Source organism: Mesocricetus auratus, unplaced genomic scaffold (genome assembly GCF_017639785.1).
Source record: "Mesocricetus auratus isolate SY011 unplaced genomic scaffold, BCM_Maur_2.0 Super-Scaffold_100025, whole genome shotgun sequence".
NCBI classification, from domain to species: Eukaryota; Metazoa; Chordata; class Mammalia; order Rodentia; family Cricetidae; genus Mesocricetus; species Mesocricetus auratus.
In genome coordinates this window covers 7,415,662-7,431,484 of record NW_024429206.1, presented here as the reverse complement: position 1 = coordinate 7,431,484, position 15,823 = coordinate 7,415,662, and the positions used below count along the sequence as shown (strand labels likewise).

Below are 15,823 nucleotides of genomic sequence, written 5' to 3'. Positions count from 1 at the left end.
ACATAACTAAGGTGCTAGTCGCACACTGGAAATACCATGGGAAACAAAACAGAGCAAACTGCTGCCAGGTCCACAGCATGAAAGACCTCCACAGACAACTCCAAGTGAGAGGAGGGAATCTCAGTGCCCAGACAGCACATTCTCTACACTTCCACGTCCAAGGTTAGACAAAACTCAGTTCTCGCACCAGAATGGCAGAAACGGTTGGGGCAAAGGGTTCTTAGAGATGGACAGTGGGGGTCGCCTACAGGCTGAGACATCCTGCAGCTGCATCTACATATAGCTACTCGGGCGTCTGAGACGCAAAACTCTGGCAGAGTGCACCCAAGACTGGGTGCCCCAGTTAGAGTTGGTGACAGGTCCTTTGTGAAGATCAAAGATAGACGCACATGTGTGGGAGGGGGTGCTTATGGAAACTCACAGGTGTATATAGCACAAGCCCAGACAGCACCACTGAGGACCCAGAAAGTGAAAAATCCACAGAAAGACCAAAGACTCGGAAGCACAAACAAGGACAGAGTCCCCATCTCCTAAAAGGGCCCTATTTCTGTCCTTCATTTTGATCAAAAATAGACTTCGCTTCTTCACTGACTTGACGGGGTTATGTAACCCATGAGCGACACTCCTCTGCTAATAGAAAACTCACAGAAGTGACGTCACCCACAAGGGTCCTAGATTGTGAATTTGCATATTAGAAAGGCAGATTTTTCCCTGTTAGGAAGATAAACTTTCTTGATCCACAGAACTAACTGGCCCTTCTTCTTGGCAGAGGCCACAGGCTGGAGGAGCCACATGGGAAACGAGTCCTCGGCATTTGGATAGTTGCCTGCCGGGGTGTGCCATGGATCCTTCCACACTGGGGAAGGGGATGAGTTACCTTGAGATGCTGACGCTACTGAATCTATTTACAGTTTCATAGTGAGGGTGAAAATAGGGTGTTTTTGGTTTTCTGTTTTGAGATAGGTTCTTATCTGTACCCCTGCCTCACCTTGATCTCACCAGCCTTAGCTACCTGTACAGGTATGTGCCCCATACCCAGCTACAGTGACAACTACTTGACTATTTTCACCATCACAACTACCTTCCTCTCCCAAACCTAAAGAATGGTTTTTAACATCCTTAAAACCAGTAGCCCCCTGAAAACCTAAAACAAAACAAAGCATCGTGGTCTTCAAGCTGCAAGACTGTCTGGAAAAATCAGCCACCGATACAATGACACCGCTGAGAGATCCCCCCCCCCATCTTCAGCTTGTTTGTACTCACGGTGCAGCTGTTGCGAAGAGCATCAAACTTGCGCTGGATTTCGTCTCTGTGGGCCTGGAAGGTAAGGGGTGCATTATAAATTTTTCATAGGGTAGAATGCAAGTCTACATGCTACATGCAAATCTGCTTGAAAAGCCAGGTGCACTGTTGCAGAGTCGCAGCAGCCACTTTGCAGAGAACTAATTGACCAGCTCATCCCCAGCTGGCATCAGCGAGAAGTAACAGGGACATACAGTTCTGTGCTAAGTGAGCACAGCTACTCAGACCGCACCACCAACAGCAGACAGATGTTTTCATATTCATATTGACACCTGGGGAGAGCTGGGGGTTGGGTAATAAAGGGTGATGCTTCTACTTCTCTTCATCGGCCCTAACCCAAACCCCAATCCGGAAAATATGAGTAACCAGCCTAGCAGATGGACAGACAGACAGACAGACGCATGCACGCATACATGCACACGTGGGAAAGAGACACTGTCCAGAAAAAAGAAGAGACTTTTTAAAAATTAAAGCTGCTGAGATTCAAAAAATTTTACACTGACCTAGAAGTAAAGATTCACACAACCTTACAGTGACCTGGAAGTAAACACCCCAGGCTTCTCTGCAGCATAGCTACCCTAAAACAGCAGTATTTCTGCTAGAGCTTGGATCTTAAGTGCCCTCCAGAGGCCCTTGTATTAAAGGCTTGTAGTCAGTCTGTGGCACTAATAGGAGGTGGTAAAGCCATCAAGGCATATGGGCTAGTTAGAAGTTAGGCCATGGGCAGTTCTCCAAAAAGATATTGGAACCCTGAATTTAACACATTCTCTCTCTCTCTCTCTCTCTCTCTCTCTCTCTCTCTCTCTCTCTCTCTCTCTCTCTCTCTCTCTCCTTCCCTGCTGTCAGAAATAAACAGGTCCCCTCCACCACATGTCTCATATTGATAACAGTAAAACTGTAACACAACCAAGTGATGTCAGGTACCATGAATGCCAGTAACTTTTTTCCTCAGGTTGAATAATGGGTATTTTGTCATAGTAATGGAAAGCTGACTGACACAATTCTTATCAGCACTAATATAGGATACACGCACACGTAATCTATGCTTTCATTCTGGTGAAGGAAGACAGCGGCAAAGACCCCAAGGCAAGAAAGGACTTGACACAGGCGACAGACTTAAAAGCGCTGAGTTGGCAGAATATGCATTAACTGGAGTCTCTGAAGGAGTTTGGGGGTGAACTGGAGAAAATGCTTCAAGAAGTGCTGATCACAGATGTCCAAAGCCGCTAAAAGCTTTGAACCCATAAATATAAAAACTTCAACAAACTCTAAGCCTAGGTAACATGAAGACACATCACAATCAAATTGCTTAAAACCAGCAACAAGAAACTCCTCAAAACAGGCAGAGAAAGACCATTATACACAGGGCAACAAAGATGAGTGCTGGGCTGCTGTCTTCCAGGTTGGATGTGATGGCTGCCATCTTGGACCAGAGCCAGCTTTCATCACCAGGGCTGGACCCTCATGGGGCTGGACCTATCAACATTCCCTTCATTGGCAAAGGGAAGGCTTTCCTGAGCACATACAGCAGTAAATGATGGCCAAAAGAAGGAAACTCGATGGTATAGGTGACCATAAGCTGCCCATGTTCCTATGAGTAACCCCAATAAATTCACTGGTTCACCAAGCTAGATGTGGGTGGAATGGTTTCTCTGGTTTGCAGTAGCTCTACTAGACTCCCCAGGAAGAGACACTGTCTTGGGAGGGGTTTCCATTGCTATGATAAAACACCATGTGACCAAAAGTAACTTGGGGAGGAAAGGGCTTGTTTGGCTTTCACATTCGGATCACAGTCCTTTACTAAGGGAAGTCAAAAGGCAGGAACTCAAGCAGGATAGGAGACTGGAGCAGTCTTGCTCCACATGGCTCACTCAGCCTGCTTTCTTCCACAGCCAGGGACCTCCTGCCCAGGGGATGGCACCACCCACAGAGGGCTGGGTCCTCCCACATCCATCAGTAATCCCACAGGTCAAAACATTTTCTCCTTTTAAGTTCCTCTTCCCAGATGACCCCAGCTAATGTCAAGTTGACAAATACAATCACCCTAAGCAGCACAGACACACATTAACAAGAAGGTCAGACATTCAAATAGTGCAGTGTGAGGACTGAGCCCGAGTACAATATAGCAGCATTTTAAACAAAAACAAAACAAAAAACCCACTAAAACTGCCTAGAACTCTTTGACCAGCAAAAGTCTCTCTCCACTGACATCGGGTAAAAGGATGTCTCCCCAGAAGACCCACACTACACGGAAATCCTTCAGGTAGGACAATGACAACTGGAAACTTGGGTCTAGATGTTGTCTATGTAGACCCACTACTGAGAGTTGCTGAGGGCCTAGTGGATCCAGCCCCTTACTCTCCCCCCTCCACCCTTGCTTTCTAGTCACAAGGTGAGCAATGTATGTCCACTGTGCCCTCCCACACGTGCTGCTTTGCCAAAGAACCAAACACAGAGAGCCAATCAGTCATGGACAAGAGCCATCAAAACTATGGTCCCAAAGCAATCACTTTTCTTTACATGTTCATTGTCTCAGGTATTTCATTACCATGATGGGATGCTGACTAAATATAGCCAGCAACAACAGAAGACTAACTTGCTGGGCTGAGGATAACATTTACCCATCTTCAGAAGGAAGCCATTTGCACTACTGTTGAAATCTCACTTAGACCCCATGACCAAGCATGGTCTGCCCCCATGAGTCCCCTCCAGTGCATGCCATGATCATCATGGGCAAAAATGAAGGATTTATCGAGGAGGAACAGGTTCTTACATTAATCTTCTCAGTATTTGGGGCCAGCAAGATTTGTGAGTTGGTTTCTTTGTTTGCTTGTCTTTTGTTTTTTAATGAGAGAGATATTAGAGATTTCTGGTCTGCAAGCCGATTTGATCTATTTAAATAATCCCTTACAGGGCAAAAGCCACTATAGAAAAGAAGAAAATGAAGCTGGGGAGATGTCTTGGGTTTGTTTTCCAGCACCCACCTAAAAAGCTGAGCACACAGGAGCACAGCTGTAACTCTAGCGCTGGGGGGCAGAGACAGGAGGATCCCAGGGACTCATGGGCCAGCCAGTCTCACCAATTGGCAAGCTACAGGTTTAGTGAAACACACTGCAAAATCTAAAGTAGAGAGCAATAGAGGAATATTCTTGATTCAGACCTTTGGCCTCCACATCACATGGCGTACACACACAGACACATCCATATATATGCCATCACCCCCAACCCCTCCACTTGGTATCAACTCTCAATAAGTAAGAAAGAGTGTGGAACCAGTTCTTTCAAATCGAAGGCTCAGTGGGCCACACAGGGGTGCTGAAACCCTGTTCCACTTTCTTGTTGCATTTTATTAATAGCAAAGATTCCAATAAGTCTACACTATTAAAAACTCGTCCAGGGGCTGGAGAGATGGCTCAGAGGTTAAGAGCACTGGCTGGTCTTCCAGAGGTCCTGAGTTCAATTCCCAGCAACCACATGGTGGCTCACAACCATCTGCAATTCAATCTGGTGCCCTCTTCTGGCGTGTAGACAGAACACTGTATATGTAATAAATACATAAATCTAAAAAAAAAAAAACAAAAAACTCGTCCAACTGGCCTGTTGGAATCTGAAATTCCAGCCATGGATGATTCATTCCCATTAAAATTCACCATTATGAAGTCTTTGGCTCATTTGGACACATCAGACACTAATCCTCTGGGAGGCAAAATGTAATGAGCCACCGTCATTATGGTTCTGGTCTATCATTGATGGGGAGGCATGACTGCAGACTGTGAAACTGGTCCTGCTGTGGGTGTCAGCATCACCATCAGCTTTGATGACCACCCAGCTGATTCCAGAAAGGAAAACAGTGAGAGGGGCTGCAGACATGACTCGGCAGTTAGAAGGGCTGGAGACATGACTCAGAGTTAGGAGAGTGCATTCTTGTAGAGGACCTGATTTAGTTCCCAGCCCCAACATGGCAATTCACAATCACCTATAACTCTAGTTCCAGGTGATCTGGCACCCTCTTATGGCTTCCTTGGGCACTGCGTGCACATAGTACAGACAGACATGCAGACAAAACACCCATATACATAAAATAAAAACTAATAAATCTAGCTGGTGGTGGTGGCACATGCCTTTAATTCCAGCACTCAGGAGGCAGAGGCAGGTGGATCTCTGTGAGTTTGAGGCCAGGCTGGTCTACAGAGCTAGTTCTAGAACAGCCAAGGCTACAAGAGAAACCCTGTCCTGAAAATCCAATAATAATAATAAATCTTTTAAAAAACTGAAAAGAAAATGGTACAAGATATTGATGTTTCCTTTAAACTAGGAGAAGGGACCCATACAACATGCATTCAAGGATGGTGATATACCCAAGACAAGATTTGGATTAGGCTAATGATGCCACTGGGTGCTAATTTAAGTGTTGGGGGGCTACAGGGAATACTATGCTCTAAAATTATCAGGGACCCCAGCAAGTAAAGATGTTAACATAGTGAGCATAGTATGATGAAAACAGCCTAACCTCAATAACTTGCAGAGATCCCCAGGCCCTCTTGGGAACCTCAGGCTGGCCCAGGGGGTCGGCGATACTCTCTAATTGTCTCTTGAAGCCCTTATACATTCAATAACTGGAAGGACAAGGGGAACCTGAACTACAGTGACAAAAGGAAAGGCAGCAGGGTGGCACAGGAAGGCAGTGCTCAGCATCTGGCCACCTTCTGGAATCCATAACCCACAGGCCTCCATCCTTTCTGGTTTTGTGCCCCAAGTTCACATCTTGATTATTATGCCAACCGCTTACTAATTGCATACAAGGCTTGAGGTTTGTGTGAAGGAATGAGAGCCTGTACTGATTAACGACTCCAACAAATCAAAGGCGATGGCATTGGGTTCTGTAATCGCAATGTGCAGTGAGTGGGAGCTTTTCATCTGAGCCAAGCTTTCTGCCGATTATTATTTGGCTGAGTCTCTTGACCAAATCAGTAAAAGAACATGGGGGTCAGGACCACAGAGCCACCCATGAGGCCTTGCTGGTGCATACAAAGTGCATGCCACCTCTCTCCCAGGCTATTCGGAGTACCTCTGATGTCCAAACCACAGCTGTGCACCACGAAGCCTGGGGACGCCAGTTCTCTATCTCAAGGCAGGAAGGGGTGGTGCTGTCTTCTAGACTGAGGGCAGAAACTCTTCTGTTGTCAGGAGCGGTCTCTAAACCGCGGGGTTACAGTTCAGCTCTGCTGCAGGTGTCTACCTTGAACCAACCTCAGCTCTTAGTGGCCATTCCAACGCAAAACCAATCAGCGGGATGGATAATATGAGAAGGGGAGAACAGAGACAGCACACAAAGACCTCCCAGCTGCTCCTGCCAGGCTTCTTCAATGGAGAATTCCAGCAGAACAGTGCTCCATCTAATTTGGCCCAGGGGTAGAGGCCAGGCCAGGTGACTGCTCCCTTCCCAGCCTGGGAGATGACAGCCTCTTTGAATTAGGAAACAGCCCATTGGACTGTTCCCTTTTATTGATAAAAAACACCATGCTGTGAGGCTCACAAGCCTCCTACGAGATCATTTTAGACCTGGCTGATTTAACGCAACTGATGCTCATGTTGGATCTGAATGTGGGCCTCGAACAATGAGAAAGCAATAAAGTATTGCGTTTGTGGCCATTTTTCCTTTTCTTAGAAAATACACTCTTCAGAACCAAGCCAGCCTAGTCCTTTACTTGGCAGCCACATGCTGTCCGTAACCAGGTCTGAGGCACAATGTAGAAGGAGCCAAAAAGGCAAAGACTCAAGGCCTCAGAATAGAATGGAAGCAGGTGGAGATGAGGTGGAGGGCTTCCCAAGGACAGGAACGCAAGCATGTGGTCGGGGATCCCCAGGACAGGTTTGCAAACAGCGGTCGGGCCCATCGCATTTCTACTATTTTCTTTGTTAACTCTGGCCAAGGCCTTCTGTGTGGCCTCAGCCTCTCAAGGGCTGGTGTGCTTCTTCTACCATCATTTTGAGAAGCCCTCTGTTCCATGTACCTTCATGTGCAAGAGAGAGTCCAAAGAGTTTTTAGAACAAGGGATGACTTTTGTTTTCTGGGGTTTTTTGTTTTGTGTTGCTCTCGTAAAGAGTCTTGGAGGCAGTGATCTCATCCAACTAAATTAAGTCGTGACTGGCTGCTGTGCAAGGCTTCAAGCAGCCAGTACACACAGCACATTCCAACCAGAGCAGCAAGGCAGGATTTAGGGGGCTCATTTCCCACAGATAAACGGCAGTGACGCACGCTCTATTTTATGTCCTCCTCCGTCCAAACAGGCACCGGAAGATACATGACCACTGCCTGCCCTCCCGATTCCCACAGAGCAGCAAGATACATGTGTCATCCTTGGGCACTGCAGAGAAAAGTGAATTGAGGAATCACAGTCTAATACCCTGGGGAGAAAAGGCTAAAGATGTTAGGCACACAGCAAGCGCTCTTCATCAACAGATTAAGTCACTGATATCACACACTTTAGTTTCCAAGCTTGGATGTTCTCAGAGTACATCTAAGAACACAGATGACCCAATGCAATAAATAACAGTGGTTCTCCCAATCGCAGCTAAGAAAAGCTGAGTCTGTCTGTCCTCCTCTCCACTCACCCAACTAGAGTGGAATTATCATCTTCTTGGCATACACTCCTTCAAGATCACTTCCTTCTTCCCTCTCCTTTCTTCCTCCCCTGGTCTCCTACGCACCTACTCTCTATTTACCTTTTCATTCTTCTGGGCCCAGCATTCCTGCTTTTTATCTTGACAAACTGCTTTCAATCCACTCTCAAAGCAGAATATAAACAAAGAGATGGCATGACTGTTTTTTGGTTTGTTTTTATTTTTTTTACAGACTACATATTGAGGGCAAGTGGCATCATAATGAGTGTTCTCGTAGAGATGATAGAACTTTGGGGCTCGATCAATATCCACACTTGGCAGAAGTCCCAGAAAGCCAAAGCCACATAAGCACCTTCCTTACTCGAGTTGTTCTGTGCCCTGGAATCATGTAAACCACTGTGGTGGCCACTGGTCTCCAGAGGACCCTGACCCTGGAAGGTCACATTCTCAATATAATTTAAATAGTGGTAACCCTACACCCAACAGCAGGAGGCAACTTGTAAGAATAAAACTAGTTTAAAGACAGACAGACACACACACAAACACACACCTTACTAATCAAGGTAAGTCATGAGCAAAGAATACATATGACTTATAAAAGTGATTCTACTCTAAGAGATACATAGATACTCTCTGAAGTAAACAGGGCCAGCATCCAAGTGGGATTGAAATTGGTAAGGCACCATTAAAAAAAAAATCACTGAACAAAATCAGCTGCATTGTGCCCTGCCCACAGAAAAGGGTACCCTGACCAGCAGGCGTGACTGTACCCATCTACTTGGCAGGAACAGTGTGTTACTATGAGGAATGTGTGGGCTGTCTAATATAGCCAGCCACTGAAGCTCATTCCACTTCCAGAGTCTGTGCCCGCCATGCAGCCTTCCAAAAGCAATGGGGGCTTGCTTGCTTAATTTAAGGATTTATTTTATCTGTGTGTGTGTGTGAGAGACAGACAGAGAGAGAGAGAGAGAGAGAGAGAGAGAGAGAGAGAGAGAGAGAGAGAGAGAGACAGAGACAGAGACAGAGACAGAGACAGAGACAGAGACAGAGACAGAGACAGAGTTCAGGTGCCTGGGGAGGCCCAGAAGAGGGTATCAGATCCCATGGAGCTAGAGTTACCCAACATGGGCTCTGGTAAGCAAACTCAGGTATTCAGGAGTAGATGTTAGAACTCTTAACTAGGGAGCCATCTCTCCAGCCCTTGGTAAGGGAGTCTTCCAAGTAATCTGCCCTGAGTGAGGAGATGTCAGGATCACCCACACAGAGCATCCTGGTCAACCAGCAGGTGGAACTTTCTCTAGAAGCTGATGAGCTGGCATTTCACAGGAAAGCCCTCTCATGAGTTCTGTCTGTCCATCTGTCAGTCTGGATCAGTCCCTGTGGAATGACCAGTGGGGGGGGGGGGTGGCCAAAAAGTCTTCCAGAAATTATGGTGGCGTGAATCCAGAGATGGCTTCCCACATTAAACCTCGGGAGAACTCTCTCCAGCTTGGTAAACTTGTCTCTCAGAAACAGCAGGGATTAAGATTGCTTTCAGAGAAGTGATCTCTGGTCCAGAAGATCCTTTGGCACCCAGATCACACCAGAAGCATAAAAAAAGACACCAACAGGGTTGAAGGGATAGCTTGGGAGTTAAGGGTGTGTACTGCCCTTCCAGGACCAGAGTTTGATTCCCAGTACCCAAGTCAGGTGGCTCACATCCTGTAACCTCATCTCCAGGGACTCTGATGCCCTCTTCTGACCTCTAAGGGCACTGCATTCACATGACATATTCAACAGTATGTGAAGCAGAGAAGTATACCTGAGACGCAGCAACTATGAAGCAGAGGCAGGAGGGTTACTAGTTCAAGAACATCCTGGGCTACATGGCAAATTTTCATCTTAAAGCCTCTCTTGCTCCAAAAATGAAATAAAAGGAAGACAAAGCAGACTATGGCTTGAAAGAAATAGTAACTCAAATGAGTGCGCAGGAACAAAAGCCAAACATAAAACAGAACAAAAGTGCTAAGGATAAGGTATAAAGACTACCGTAGGACAGAAATGATTAATTTCTTAAGATTGTTAAAAACCAAGATAGGAGAATGGAGTACACAGACTCCAGCTGGAAATGAGTTTCACATGCAGCAATGATCGCTTGAGAAAGAGAACACTAGGAATTTTTCAAAGTGCTCAGGAAGAGGGATCTTACCGGATGAGCTAGGCAACAAAGAAGTCTAGCTACACAAGCTATTTTTCCACCCACTATCCACACCCATAAATTGATTTCTTTTTTTCTTTTTCCTCTCCTGACATCTCTGAGAGTAAACAAAGACACTTGGCGCCCACTCTCATCCCGGCTAAGACCTCCTTAACCTGCCAGAGATGCTCGCAGACTAACCGTGAGCGCCTGGATCTCCTCCTCTGCTTCCGCAGTTGTCTCCTCCAGCTCTGTCTTCGCCTGGCGAAGCTGGCTCTCCAGGGCCGCCCGGGCTGCCTGTAGGGCTGTCAGCTGGGACTCACGCTCCTGCAGGGACAGCTGCAGCTCCGTGAGCTGGCGCTTCAGCTCCAGCTTCTGCTCCTCATGCTCCAGGCTGACCTGAGGAGGAGGTACATGCTCAGTGGATGGTAGAGAGAGACTGTGGAGACAGCTGCTTCTCAGTCTGGTCAGAGAGGGCCACATGCATCTCAGAGCAACAGCACTGAGAAGTACAGCAGGGTGAGCAGCAGGGTGTACAGTGAGCTCTCCTATGGGTTCTGCCTCCATGGCTTCATTCAAGTACACTTTAATAATATTCAGAGAGAGACTGCATCTGTACTAACATGCCTGAACACATAACACATACAGAATTGTCATCTTCCCTAAACAGGGCAATGTGGCTTTCATATTTATTTATTTATTTATTTATTTAATTTATTTATTTATTTTTGTTTTTCGAGACAGAGTTTCTCTGTGTAGTTCTGGTGTCCTGGAACTCACTCTGTAGACCAGGCTCTTCTTGAACTCAGAGATCCACCTGCCTCTGCCTCCCAAGTACTTGGCGTGTGCCACTCTTGGAGAGCAACTGCATAGCAACAGTGTGTTGTGTGACTCAAGAATATGTGGGAAGTGTGTAGGTCATATGCAAATATTCCCCTATCTTCCAAAGCACTTGAGCAGCTACGGGGTTGGGTATCACTGAGGAGAGTCCTAGAGCCTTGCCCCAATGACCATCCCTAACTCACGGACACTAAGATGCTTAGGAAGGCTTCCAAAGAAAGACAGGATGGTGGGAGTCTTGGATGAGGAAAACATTTAAAGGTAAATATTCTCATGCTGATTTATTCCCGTTATGTATCCTGCAGGAATGTCTCGAAGCACTTTTCTCTGTCTGCTCAACCATCTATCCATCTACTCAATGTCCTAGGCACTCATTTTAGAAAAATGTGACGAGCGAGCTGTTTCTGTGTTGAGGAGGACATGGAGAGGAAAGACAGCGTCTCCCTTCACGTTGAGGAGAGAGACGAAGTCTGCCACCCTCATTCTGGAGTTGCATGGAATAGCTAGGACAAGGAAGGATGCTGGAGAAACAGCAGAGCTATGGGAAATTCTGCTAAGAATTTCCAAGATTGGGGCTGGGAGTGCAGAGGGCTGGAGAAGGAGGCGGCTCAACAGTGAAGAGAACTTGCTGTCCTTGCAGAGGACAGAGCTCAGTCCCCAGCGCCCACATCATTCAGCTCACAAGCACCTGTCACTCCAGTTCCATGTGATCTGACATTCTCCACAGGCCTCGAGAGGCACAGACAGATTCAAAGAGCAACAAGCCTCCAGGGACACTAGTCAGTGTCCCAGATGAGCTACCTAGGGCAGAGCAGCTTCAGTCAGGTGGACCTTATACAGAAAGGCAAAGCAAGTGACTTTAGTATAAGATCTGACGTCTTCTTCTGGCCTCTGCAGGCAGTGAAAATGCAGGACACACATAAACATAAAGAAAAGTAAATTGTAAAAAAATAACAATGTACAGGAGTCAAATCAGATGGGGCAGGGCTGGAGACCTATCTATAACACAGGGTTTTGCTTGAGCCTAGCATGCACAAGGCCCTGGCCAAGCTCGACTGGGATTTTTTCAGTCAGGGAAAGAGAGGCTTCTAAGAAGTGTGGAAGCAAACAGAGCATGGCAGTTTTACTGACCTGACCAGCACGGACAAATTCATCCCAGGACCATGCCAAACCCGTAAACTACGCTTGCTGTAATCATAGGGGCTGACAACTCAGCACAGCCACTGAGGGATACAGGGGACACATCCAGCAGAGAAGGCACTGAAAAAAGGTGGCATCCAAGTCCCAGGTCACCAGAACAAAGAGAAGAAAGAACTGCAAAAGATGTTACAAGGCTGTGGCTACTTTGCATGGGCAAAGAACAAAGGGCTGGGAGCTGAGTTATCTGTGGTGTTTCCATATGGGTGCCTTCCAGAGAGTGCCACTAGCGACTCCAGCCCAGAAGAGGGAGAGCCCGGGAAGGCGGGGTAGGGGTGGCTAATACTAATGTATTAACACTGAACTTCACTCTCATGGGAGACCCAAGTGCAAAGTCTTCTGCAATAACGTCTCAGAACTCAAGAGGAGAACATGGTTGCCAATCTAGATCTCTCAGTCCTTCCTTAGCATGTTGGGGAGAGCTGACCCTCAAGTGACAAAGGAGATGTGACTGCAGAAACAGACACTGGGCAGTGGAGTTGCTCCAGGCAGTTCCCCAAGGACCTGATGAGTGAGGTATTACCGTTATCTCCATTCTACATACAGATAGGCAATCTGTGTAGCACTCAGACATCAAGCAACTATGCAAATGTTACGCAGCTTTAAAAAAAAAAACTAACTAAAAGATGGCAGGGCTGGCGCTCGAACCCAGGAAGTATGGTGGGAGTTCATGTTTGCAAACACGACATCTTACTGTTTGCATCATTAAAATGCCAGCTGTCAGTGCAGGCTGGGACTCTACCAGCGAGCCTGAAAATTCCCCAGATGTCCTTTGGCAAAACCATGAGACATGGGTGACAAGTCAGTCAAGGGGAATCAGGTAGTCAAATGCTGGGCACTTCAAGCAGAGCCTGGAAGTCCCAAAGGTGTCACAGAAGGAGCTACACCAATGCACACTGGTGCTGAGGGGAAAGCTGGGGTCCCTTTAAGGCGAAGAAGAGTTGAGGCGGAGGCCTCTACCCTGAATCTCATACCCGCACGTTACCTAGAGAAGATGGACTGGCCTTGCTCTATTTAGAGCTAAACTCCAAAACTCCCAGGGAGAGTGAGAGCCCCGAGGCGCTTATGAGACCCACCGTCCTATGGGTAGGGGAAGCAGTGAGCTCTTCAAGAAAGAAACGCCAACAAGTTTCCCTGGGGACACTGGTTTCCCAGATGAGCTGCTGAACTTCCAGGCTCAGGAAGACAGACCACATGGAAAGGAGAGACGAAGGACAGTTGACTTGCCCAGGCTGAAGGTGGGTGTCTGTGTGTCTGTGTGTCTGTCTGTGTGTCTGTCTGTCTGTCTGTCTGGGTTGTCTGCACTGACACCTTTAAGGCTGACTCTCCTGTGAGAAATGAAAGTGCAGACTGATCCCCGTTCCAATCACACAGAGTACCTGTTCCATGCCCCTCCCAATTCCACTTTTAAAAAATGATAAACCAGCCTTAGTCGCTCATGACAGGGTGACCACTGTCTCAAAGAACCTGCAATAAAAAGCTGCTGAAGACGACACCAAAGAGTGCATCATAAGGCAATGGATGATGTTAGTGGGGGACAATACCTCAACAGGCACTGAAAATGGGATTCTTTTTTTTTTTTTTTTTTTTTTTTGGTTTTACGAGACAGGGTTTCTCTGTATTGTTTCGGAGGCTATTGGTCCAGCCCGGCCTCGAACTCACAGAGATCCGCCTGCCTCTGTCTCCCGAGTGCTGGGATTAAAGGCGTGCGCCACCACCGCCTGGCTTGAAAATGGGATTCTGTTGTCTTTGGAGACCGGTGAAGACAGACACATGGAGCCCTGACTGTTCCTTCTCCACCGTTTAGTCCTCCAATGCTCAGCGCTCTTTCCTTAGGAAAGATAATCTGCTCTTTGACAGACGCCATCGTAAATATCTGAGCACCCACTCTGCACATAACGCTAGCCTCACTCCTGGCCGAGGTGTCTGACTTTAAAGAACAGCTTTCCAGTTCTGTTTATTTGAGACCAGCTCACTAGATCCCCCTGCCCCTGCCCCAAGGTCAGGAACACTCATCTGATATTACCACTGTATACCTTTGCTACTGGCTGACACATAGTAGGTGTTTACTAAATACACAATGGATACTGGCATCTAACTTCCTGGTTTAATGAAACTCAGCATTATTCCCAACCAGACTTGCTATATTCTTCTCTGAAGAGCATGGTTTCTTCTTGCATTTCCTCAGGCAAAGCTTAACCTGGTTGTCTTTTAATCTCCCGTCACTATGAGATAGACCTCTGCCTCAGTCACAGGCCTGTGGCCAGCCCATGCGTGTACCGCACATCTCGTGGCCCTCGTTAAACCCCACTGAAGGGGGAACTGCTCAGTCATGGGTGGACAGATGCGACAGCCTCCACGACCCCTGCAGAGTCCCAAAAGGAAGAAACATCACCACTGACACAAACACATTTCCTATGAACAGAAAACTTAAGGGGCTGGCGAGAGGGTTCAACCAGTTAAAGTGCTTGCAGCTAAGCCTGAGTAACCTGGGTTTGATCTCTAGAGCCTACATGGTAGAAGAAGAGAGTGAAACTCCTGAAAGTTGTCCTGACTGCCATGGGTAGGCTGCGGTATGTGCGAATAATGTGATAAATAAAGGTGAATTCAAACCTGGAACCACGTGGGCCACTCTATACTCTTAGTCACCATGTGTAAGGCCCTCCAGTGTGTATTGACTTATGCTTGGAAGCCGGCTGGCTTGGGGACCTGTCCAGGGACCGCCCTTGGTCCTCACCTCCCTGAGCCTTGTCTCTAGCTCCAGCAGCCGGTTCTTGTCGCTGTGGTCTTGATGGCTGATCTTCTCCAGTTGCTCTTCCAGCTTCCGGTTCTGGGCCTCCAGCTTGCCAGCCTGTGTTTCCAGGTAAAATTTCTGCTGCCGGAGTTCTGAAATCATCTCTTCCTGGGCCTTCCTGGTATGGGGGGAGGAGGGGTCCAAACAGAATCAACAGAGGTAAACATGTCCCCTTGGTACGGCAGGCAGAAAGGGAGTGAGAGAGTGCATCTTCAGAGAGGGGACTGTACGCACCCCAAGGTTATCACCCCTCCTAATCCGGTCTCACAGGAGTGAGGAACAGGGTCCTGTAGCCATCAGTGCTCTGAGTTCCTCGTCTACTGGATTAAGTATGGTCAGGCACCAGATGCTAACATTTCAACCCTTTGGTAGACCTTTTCTGGTTTTTTGTTTGTTTGTTTTTCTTTTAGAGCTTATATACAGAGTAGAAAGAGGCCTCCTTTGAGTAGAAGCGCCCTCCTGAGAGTTCTGTGAAAGACACTGCTACCGAGGAAAAGGACCTCTACTCCTTCTAGAACTCTGGGATGTTTCCTCACCCTTCCCGCCCAAACCAAGAACCCAAGACCAGAGAGCAGGTTACCCAATTGATTCATAGTAAGATGGGGATGTTCCAAAGATCTCTGAAAGGAGAAGATGCCTAGAGATTGCAATGTCAGGCAGGCGGATTGCTATCAGAGCACTTAGGAACTTGGCTGCCCCCTTGCTGACCCCCAAGGCCTTGCTCCCCACAACAGGATACGTGGCTGACCTGAGTGCACATGAGGTCACCTCCCGCTGATTAACTGCAGGCCCGGATGAGGACAGGGACAGCAACCGTTCAGAACCAAACTATAACCAGCCCATTAGCTGCTGGAAAGCACTCTGTGGTCTGTTAGAAATTTGAGGAACTC

At 47.4% G+C, this 15,823-nt stretch overlaps 1 protein-coding gene across 1 annotated transcript in view; it reads right to left on the bottom strand.

Moving 5' to 3' along the window:
• Window positions 1-15,823, bottom strand: part of Cit (citron rho-interacting serine/threonine kinase) — a 171,778-nt gene that overhangs the window by 50,256 nt on the left and 105,699 nt on the right. Inside the window, exons 23-25 of the mRNA XM_040731524.1 lie at window positions 14,877-15,051; window positions 10,304-10,501; window positions 1,264-1,317 (exon numbers count right to left, since the gene is read on the bottom strand). Coding sequence (XP_040587458.1) covers window positions 1,264-1,317; window positions 10,304-10,501; window positions 14,877-15,051 — 427 coding nt within the window. The remainder of the gene's footprint in view (window positions 1-1,263; window positions 1,318-10,303; window positions 10,502-14,876; window positions 15,052-15,823) is intronic.